The 9,912-nt window shown below is 44.5% G+C and overlaps 1 protein-coding gene across 1 annotated transcript in view; it reads left to right on the top strand.

Moving 5' to 3' along the window:
• Nucleotides 1–9,912, top strand: part of COL9A3 (collagen type IX alpha 3 chain) — a 70,931-nt gene that overhangs the window by 49,228 nt on the left and 11,791 nt on the right. Inside the window, exons 23-25 of the mRNA XM_034787738.1 lie at nt 2,118–2,171; nt 3,755–3,826; nt 7,692–7,727. Of these exons, the coding sequence (XP_034643629.1) occupies nt 2,118–2,171; nt 3,755–3,826; nt 7,692–7,727 (162 nt within the window). The remainder of the gene's footprint in view (nt 1–2,117; nt 2,172–3,754; nt 3,827–7,691; nt 7,728–9,912) is intronic.

The following is a 9,912-nucleotide window of genomic DNA, read 5'->3' as shown; positions in this document are numbered from 1 at the left end:
CCCCCCCCCCCCCCCCCGCATGCTGTTGCCAGTTGCTGGAACCCAGGAGGCTGTTGCCTGGTCTCTGGAAGCCTGATCGCTGGAAACCTGGGTAGGAGGAGCATGCTGGAATGCTGCTTTCCCCCCCACATCCAACCCTGCCCCCCCGCCCCCACATGGGGGACTGGCATCTCCAATTGCCCCCTCTGTACCGCACCCCACTTTTTTGACAACAGTGGGCATTTGTCCTATTTGCTCTTGCCAATTGATCAAGTCAGCAAGAGCAAACGGGACAAATGTCTCCTTTTGGGGAAAAAAGTGGGGACGGCTGGGACGGGCCTTAAAAAAGGGACTGTCCCGGCCAAAACGGGACATATGGTCACCCTAAGCACGTGAGTCCCATTGACTTCGGATCTTACTGAATAAAATGGTGCCGTTTTTACATAGCCTACTGAGATGGAACTGCTCATACCCTTAAAGGGACTTCACTGAACTAAGGTCTGACTTTGATCTCCCTGACAGTGGCTTTACTCCAGAGTGCCTGTGACGTCAATTAAGTTTGTATTGATTTAACACTAGTGTGCAATCGTGACTTGTATAATATCATATGTGCCTGGGGCAAAAAACATGCTGGGTTTTGACCACGAATATAACACGTTCTCTGTATATTTCCAAAGCTGCAAACAAGGGGTAAAATCTTCAGAAGCACATAAGTCCCCTTAATTTTACAATGGGATTTTGGCTCCTAAATGACTTAGGTCTTGAGAAAGTTGTACCCAGTGACCTTGGTGCCTAAATCCCATTTTCAAAAGTGATATTGTTTAGTCTTAGGCTCCTAAGTCATTGAGTCACTTTCAAAATTTGACCCAACATCATTTGTGTGTTTTATTTTCTCAGTAGAATACAGCGTAGCCTCTTGTACGCAGCTGTCACATTTCTATCAGAAATGTTTTTAGCTGGAATAACAGAAAACACAAAAGGCTGCATTTTCAGAACGCCTGACCTAAGTTGCTGGTGCAAAATGCGCCTGCACAAACTGCAATGGATCTGATTGCCTGTTTTGACTGTCCCAAGGCATGCACGGTATCATGCATATGTGTATTTCAAGGGGGCAGGCTGGACGCCCAAGTTCCTGACTTCTAGAGGGGCTGCACGCTTGCAGCTCCTATTTGCTTCATTTGTAGTGGTGGACGCTCAACTCGTCTGGAAATCAGGCCCCAGGTTTTCAATTTGCCAGCCCCCACAGTCTGTTCCTTTAATTACCAGTTTTCTTCCTAACTTTATCTGACAGTTCAGTAAGAGTTGGAAAACGGTTCAGTGAATTAATTAGCTTAACCTGTATGCAATTAAATATGTGATATATAGTTAGTACTAGAGTTGCTTGGCACTCCATCTACCGTTCCTCCCCCTCCCCCCGAAAACCTCTTCCCAGCAGGCATATGTGTCAACCTACTAAGAACAAAATGATCTGTGAATTGGAAAAGGTGCAAAGGGATTGTCTTGTGTTTTCAGTTCCTGCAACTTAGAATGATATCTCAGAAAGATCCTGTTAGGGTGTAAAAAGCCTTGGCCACTTATTTGACAGTCTGCCCCATATTAACCCGGAAATCTCAAGAGGATGATCAGGTGTATCCGTCACAAAAGCACCATTTAGCGGGTCACGGTCAGGAAGCACCCATTGACTTCAGTGGGATTAATCATGTGCTTAAAATTAGACACCTGCTTCACTCCCTTGCTGAATCAGGCCGATTAACTGTATCCATTCAGAACTGGAGTGGCAGGTCTGACCTGACATATTCTCAGGGCTGTGTGTCTAAGAGAAGTTTGCACAGCATGTGTCCCACTGTGCCTGTCTCTAGCCAGGGTCACTTAGGCCCTTGCAGTCATAAGAACCAAAGGAATCGAAGCATTGAGTAAAACAGAAATAATCGTTATTGTTAATGGTAATCATAGGAATAAAGTTCAGTAAACAGCGAGTTGCCTTATAATGGCCATCCATCAGCATGGCAATTAGGAAGGCTTCTATACCGCAGGACTGCCTGCTTTTTGTTGTTACAACGAAGGCAATTCAATTGTGTTCATGACTCAATTGGTTGTGAATGATTTTTCTTAATGATGCTTATTCTTCTCTTTCTCAGGGCGCAATTGGTCTTCAAGGCCCATTGGGAGCCCCAGGTGTAAGAGGCTTTCAGGTCAGTAAGCTAGAAATTTGGGTAATTTAGTACCCACCAGGTTATAATCGTTTGGTGTCCATGCAAACTTCTGGCAAAGAAGCTTGGGTGATAGTGACAAATTATTGGAGGACCTGGATTTCAATTAATCAGAACTTTCTTTAATATCACACAGTGAAAGGGGGAGCAAGGGAAGAGTAGTAGCCAAAATGCTACTATATCCACTGCAAGAACAAACACTGTCTTTGTTTCACAAAAGCAGAGGAAGTCTTTTAGATCTGATCATTTTATATCCTTCTTCACCGGGATATTCCCAACCCACTTGTCTTGAGTGTCCCCTGTGCTAGTCCTGGGGACCCCTCCTTTAATCCCGTGACCCGCACTCCCAAGATTGCAGCTACTTTCCCCTCTCCTGGCAAAAAGTGGCTAGGGCCAGGTCCACACTACAAACTTGTCCCAGCAGAGTAATGTTGGTGATGAGCTGGGGTCCCAGATCAACAGAGCTGTACCAGAAAAAGCCCCAAGTGGAGACACAGTTATACCGGCAGAACTGTGCTTTTGCCAGTATAACTTACTTCACTCTGGGTGGGGCTGGATAGCCATGCTGGCCAAAGTGCAGTTTTGCCTCTGTAAGCTGCATTCCCCAGTCGGAGTGCTTTGCTGCTATAGTACAATGGTATAGCTGTGTCGGCAAAGCCTTCCAAGCGTAGACCCGACCTAGGATTCCGCACGGAGCCTGAGCAGCAAAACACCTGAATTGTCCAGACAACCCACTCTGGAGCATCATCAAGCGCTCCCTTATCTGCAGCCCACCCAGCCTCGGTTGTCAGGGAGACCTCGGACTCAAACCTTTCACACGGCTCTGCAAATGTCATCAAGAAGCCATCAGGCCAGCCTTACATGGGTGTTTTTATGAAGCTGCTTTGAATTAAAAGATCGGCAGGTTTTCATACAGTTCTCAGTGTACTGACCACACACAGCAGTAAGGGCTCTATCATCCGGGGCCCATGGCGACGCGTCGTACTGAAGCTCCGTTGCTTCCTGACTCCCAAATTTGGTTCTGTTGGTGCACCCAGATGCCCTTATTGTGGTCACTAAGCAACCTAGGCTAATGCCATTGATGATTTGCAAGAGATTGGGCTGGAGTACCTCAAATGGGGGAGGGATAGCTCAGTGGTTTGAGCATTGACCTGCTAAACCCAGGGTTGTGAGTTCAATCCTTGAGGGGGCCACTTAGGCATCTGAGGCAAAATCAATACTTGGTCCCTGCTAGTGAAGGCAGGGGACTGGACTCAATGACCTTTCAGGGTCCCTTCCAGTTCTATGAGATAGGTATATCTCCATATATTTTAAAATGCCTTCCCCCAGTCAATGGCGTCAGAGGGGAAGGGGCCAGCAAGCAAGGACACGAGGAAGGAGAAGAGCGTACTGGGGTCTGGAAGGAGAGGAAGGACAGGGATAGCGGTTGGGACTCGGGAGAGTAAAGAAGGAAAAAGGGAATCTGGAATGAATGACTTTGTTCAGGAAATTGATACTGAGACTGGTGAACTCTTGAGATGTTAACAGGTGCAAGGACTCTCATCTTTCCTTTGTTTTCCCTATAGGGCCGCAAAGGTGCCAGTGGGGAACCTGGACTCCCCGGTCCTACGGGGATTCGTGGTGAATTTGGTGACAGGGTAAGTAGAGCTGGGCAGGAAAGGTTTTTGCCGTCCTGCAAAAAACTTCTGGGGTCTCACACCATGTCCCCATTCCAAATCATGGTGAAAAGTCAAAATCTTGAAAATGTTCATGAACCAAAAATCTGGAAACCATTTTGGTTCAAGTCATTTGAAAAGTTTTGTTCCGATTTTGACCTTTTTCTTGTTTGCTCCTGAGCGGATGGCCTGAATGAGAGCAGCCCTCACTTTACCTCCCTGCCCCCCCCACCGGCCCGTTCCCTCCACTTAGAGCGATGGCCTGGCCCTTTAAAGGGACCCTCTGACCGTGAGGAGAACTTTCCTATATGACAGATTTCCCACCATTGGGGTCTCTGTCAGCAATGTCTGCCTGTCCCTGCTCGGTTTAATGTACTAGCACTTACTACTTTTTTCCCTAATTGTCGATTATGCAACAAAGCAATCTGTTTGCTCATCAGGCTTTTCCCCAGATCTTTCGAAGGTACAACTATTGCCCATAAATCGGATGATGGTAGTGACAATAAAGTAAACCCAGCAGAACTGCACTAGCTTGTGCTCCCTGCCAGACCGATGATGGAACACAGCCCCTTCCAATTTTCAGAGCCTCATTTTGAATCTTACCTCTAATTTTGAACATTCAGTTTTATATGGATAAATAACTGGGCCGGCAACAAATTGCAAGTGCAAGCAGTAGCGGTTAGATACCTAACTTGCTGGCTTGCAAGGGTAAAATGTCATTGGATGGCTACATTTTACCATTTGCAATTGCAGTTCATTGCAAGTGCAAAACTTCGACTGCGAAGTTAGGGGCTTTGTAGCTGAAAATCAAACACACGATACCATTCAGCTCATATAAATAAGAGAATAAGAAGGTCTAACGCTTCAGAACCTGGATTCAATTCCCTGCTCCACCGCAGACTGCGTGTGACCTTGGGCAAGTCCCTTACCCTCTCTGTGCCTCATTCCCCTTCTGTAAAATGGGGATAATAGCACTGTCCTGCCTCATAAGGATAAATTAAAAATTGTGTGGCACATGTACTATGGGATGGGGGGCCATATAAGTATCTTGGGGCTTGTCTACATTACCCGCTGGATCGACGGGCAGAGATCGATCCAGCAGGGGTCGATTTATCGCGTCTATGCGATAAATTGACTGCCGAGCGCTCTCCCGTCGACTCCGGTACTCCTCCAGACGCATGCGGAGTTGACGGGGGAGCATCAGCAGTTGACTCACCGCAGTGAAGACACCGCAGTGAGTAGATCTAAGTACGTCGACTTCAGCTACGTTATTCACGTAACTGAAGTTGCATAGCTTAGATCGATTTCCCCTCCTCCCCAGTGTAGATCAGACCTAAGATAAAAGAGCCACCTGGATAGGCCAAGTTCTTATGTCTCAATATATAGGTTCAACTGATTAATAAACTGAATCATTCCTTTATGCATCCTGATGTCAGCCTCACCAGGATGATTGTGACAAATCAGGCTTTTACTGATCTATTGTTAAAAAACACCCAACCAACCCTGAATCCTAGGCGTTAGAGCTGGAAAGGGGAGGGGACTCATGAGCTAATCAGCATTTCCAGTGCTGCATCTCCATTCCTAGAAGCCCCATTATGTCTAGACTGAATAGTTTATTTCAACAAGATTTTCCAGATCCTATCCCAGCCAGATTGGACTATTTGTTGCAATGGACACAGGGTTTACTATACCTGCTCTATATGCAGATTTCATCCAAGAGCAAGATCTCCATGCTCACAGGAGAGCTGCATTTTAGTTATTTAGAATATTTAATTAGGACTTTTTTTAAAAAAATCTTTTCTTTTTTCTTTACAAACGGAAACATACCTGGGCCCCGCAAGGCCAGAACTTCAAAATAAATTCGGCGGTTGGCTTTAAATAGAATTATTCTTGTTGAAAAGAAGCCAGCAGATCAAAAATGAATGTCAGTTATCCACGGCCTGCGGGAGAACAGTAGCCGTGTGTTCCATGGCTTCCTTCACTTCAGCTTGTAGGTAAAGTCTCTGTGTAAGTAATCACCCCTGGGCACCAGGCATTTCACAATGGGCCTCTGTGTTAGACCTGGATGAATCTTGTGTTGAGATTTATGCTTCTCGGTCACACGGGGCTCTGAGTCTGGACGCTACAACAGCAGGGGTACTGTAGAAACAAGAATCGCCACAATGAAAAATGTATTTTTGGAGATGACACATCCCTTTAAAACTATGGCCCTGTTAAAAATGAGTGAACAGAGAACAAGTAACTGTTTAAAAAAAAAAGAGCGGCCCAGTCACAGGGTTTGGGGAATAATATTGCATTTGCCACTGATTCATTTAAAAAAAAAAAAGTTATAAATACCCAGATTCATTTCTACCTTCTGGCTTGTTACCTCTGAATTATTTTAATAGGGAAACTTTTTAATAGAACGTTCAGTTTTTTAATTGATCTTCAGGGCTTGACTTTAATGAAATGACACCCGCTAATTCTATGTGTTTGTTCTATCACGTAGTTCTGCTGGACGTTTCTAGAACCAGCTATGAAAAAAATCACTTTTCCCAATTGCCAAATTGATGAATGTGCCATAAAACTGCTGTTCTAAGACTACAATAATTGAACCCATCCGACAGTGCATTGCAGAAAAGACCAAGGTCCTCAGAACTTGAATTAGTTCCCGGCTGTGTTAGATGGATCCAAAGTCACAGGCCAGGGCTCCAAATGTATTGCTTCATTCTCCGTCTGAATGCTAAAGAGGCATGGTTGTTCTTGGAATGTTTCTTCAGACTGGCTAAATTACCCCTAGGTTTATAAATTACAGCTGTTTGGTTCACCTTTTACTCCTATGGACATCTGACCCTGCCACTTAAAACAGGATACCAGACAAGGTGGGTCCCTTACCGGCAAGTTCCCAAGTCATGCTTCTCTGTGGATGCCGAAGTCAGGAACAGCTAACCCTAAACCCTTGTGAAAATTGACGTAGTAATAGAGACCTTGCAAAATTGTTAAGAACATTCATTAGTCCTGGCACAAAAATCCACTCTCCTGCTCTATGCCATGATGATAAAAAATCTAAGAATATTTTACATGCCTGGGGGAAGGGAGGGAAAGGAACCTTACCCAGGGGTGAGCGAGGAAGGTGAGTCTGATGTAAATGGACAGAATTAAATCCACATGGCATTTTAGTTTTGTTCAGTGAATTAACAAGGACAGTATGAACAGAGCAACAAAGAGTCCTGTGGCACCTTATAGACTAACAGACGTATTGGAGCATGAGCTTTCGTGGGTGAATACCCACTTCGTCGGATGCATGTTCACCCACGTCTGTTAGTCTATAAGGTGCCACAGGACTCTTTGTTGCTTTTTACAGATCCAGACTAACACAGCTACCCCTCTGATACTTGACAGTATGAACAGAGTATCCCATAACAAAAACCCTTACAATGACCACAATTTACTGTTAGCGGCCACAGAGAATGAACGGAAGGCAGGTGGGGAGGGGCCCTCAAACACTGAGTTATTTTTAATGGCTGGCAGGTTGAATGTGTTATGGAGGAGATGAGGTGAGAGAGTCACTTCAGAGAAGGAAATTGTGACCTGTCATCTTGTGGCTTATGTATACTGTAACTGTCAAGAAAGAAATGTGAACCACAGTGACCGCAGAATATTGCTGCAAAACAAACTGAACGCTAAAACCTCTTGTTGATTCTAAGAAATACAAATGAGTTCTGATCCCTGTCTAGCCTCTTTGTCTTAGCTGGCAATTACAGGATTTGTTTTCCCACCCCTCACTGTGCCAGTGAGCGTCTGACTGTGCTAGGAATGCATGGGAAAAGAACAGTTCCCTGCTCATTCCCCTTTTTTCTTGTTACAGGGTTCTGGTGGAGTTTCTGGTCCCAAAGGTAACCAGGTGAGCCAAGGGTTGGTCTTTCCTTTTCTGGTTATTTCCCCATTTTATTCAACTAATATGATTTAACTGTAGCTTGATCACAGCTATTCAACAGCATTACCAACTTTCCTCCCAATTAAAATGAACAGGTTATGCAGCGGACACAGCCAACACATTTTTCTTCTGATTCATTTTTGTGTGTGCTCAATGTATTTTATTTTAGTAAAGGTATCTTGGAATGCCACGCTCAGTCTTCCAGTCACAGTACGTGGCAAGTAAACTGCTTGGGGCCAAATCTTGCTCACCTAACTCACAAAAGTCAGCCTATAATCTTCAGGGGGGTTACCCACGTGAGTGGTCAAGCAGGGTTTGCTTGACCACTCACGTGGGTAGCCCCCCTGAAGCCTCCAATGATTAACTATTTAGGGACTAGGAACATTTAGCCCTTAATAAACTTTTGCTTCTAAACTTTCATGTTTGGATTGCTTCAACTGATGACCTTCCTTGAAATATATAACTTAGACCAGTGGAGGAATGTGGTTTATCTCTGCAGAAAATGGAATGCACTCCCAACAACAGTTTATCAATTGCAAGTATGCCTCCTAGCCTCCTTTTGTTGCTTTCTAAGGGCAGGATCAATGTAAGTTCAATAGGGTCTGTGAAGCCTAAATCTGAAAAAGACATCTAGTCCCAATCTGTACCATCAGCACAATGATGTTTATCATCGGCTGTAACTGTGTGCAATACCCTAGCCATGTTGTCGTGCCATTCAGAGTGGCATCTGAAACGTGTAAACCCTGCACATACCAACGGGTAGCTCTGTATATATTGTTTCTATTCCTACCTGAATAACAAGCGCCATCTGTTGGTTTAAAGGAAAAGGGATTATATATTGTAGCTTAACATGACCATACAGGGCTATTCACTGAATGGCTCTTGGGAGACTTTTGTCCTCGTATGAGTCCAACTCTGAAATAAAGCTGCGACTTAATAATTAGCCACCTGGTTTCAAACATCACTGGAAACACCCTGGCCTGATTTTGGGTAGACCCCAAGTTTGTGACTGTTGAAGTTTAGATTTTATTTTAAGTAAGGACTTATGAATAGTTCTCTTGCATGCAATTTATTTCAGAGGCTTGCTGTGATAATTGGACCTACAAATTTACCCAAATTGTGAGCTTAACTGTGAAAAGTGGATGTAAGTTCATAAGGTGTTACAATAACCTAATAACAGATGTTGATGGGAAAAGGTACAAAAGCACAGAGAGACTGAATTAGTCCAAACAAAAAGGCCTCCAGGATTGTGTTGAAATCATGCTTGGAAAATTGGACAATGTGAGACCAAAAATCAATGAACCACAATTGGTGTGTCAGAAATTAGGCCTAATTAGTGGACAAAATAATGAGGGAATGGACTATTCCACCCATCACTCCCTTTTAGGGTCTTTCAAGAAAGAGAATTTGGGGAGAAAAATTGGCTACTAGAGTGAGCTTCACCAACCTGGCTGCCACCCCCCCATCTCCTGGAACCCTGGACCTTCTTCATCCCAATCCTAAAAGTTGTCTTGACCAAACTAGGCCAAAAACCGGAACCCAAACAACACTGCCACTTCCACCAGCTCCAGCTAAATCCCAAATACCACATGGGATTTGAGACTTTCTTTTTCTCTCTTTCCTCCCCACCCATGTGTCCTTTTCCTTCTCTGCCTTTTTCTCCTCTTTCCTATCCCTCTCCTTTTTCCTTTTGTCTAACGAAAGTCTGGCGTAGCTGGCCAACACTGCATAATTTGCAACACTCCTGTAAGCCTGTGACCAGAAAGGGGCAACTAAAATCAATGCCCTAAACAGCTCAATGCTGGTATAAGTTTGCCAGATCTCAAAGTGACTAATAAAACAGTGTGCTGGGCCTTTGTTTTTCCAGCAGCGAGGTTGCAAGTGAAAGTCAAACACCAGAAATGGAAGCTGTATTTTCTACCTTTGCCGTTCTTTTCTCTTTTCGTGTGTGTGTCTGTCTGTCTGGTTTAGTTTTCTTAGGAAATGGGATCAGACTTTAACAACAGCAGCAATGAATGCTCCAGCCCGTTTCAGCAAACGTCTCTTTCCCCCCAAAAGGCCAGTTAATACCATCTTTCATAGCATCTAAAAAACCCGTCAAACAAGGGGGGTTTTCCCATCTAAAAACGCTCTCCAGCTAAAATGAATAAAT

Source organism: Trachemys scripta, chromosome 12 (genome assembly GCF_013100865.1).
Source record: "Trachemys scripta elegans isolate TJP31775 chromosome 12, CAS_Tse_1.0, whole genome shotgun sequence".
Classification (NCBI taxonomy): domain Eukaryota; kingdom Metazoa; phylum Chordata; order Testudines; family Emydidae; genus Trachemys; species Trachemys scripta.
This window is presented reverse-complemented; position numbering and strand designations above follow the sequence as displayed.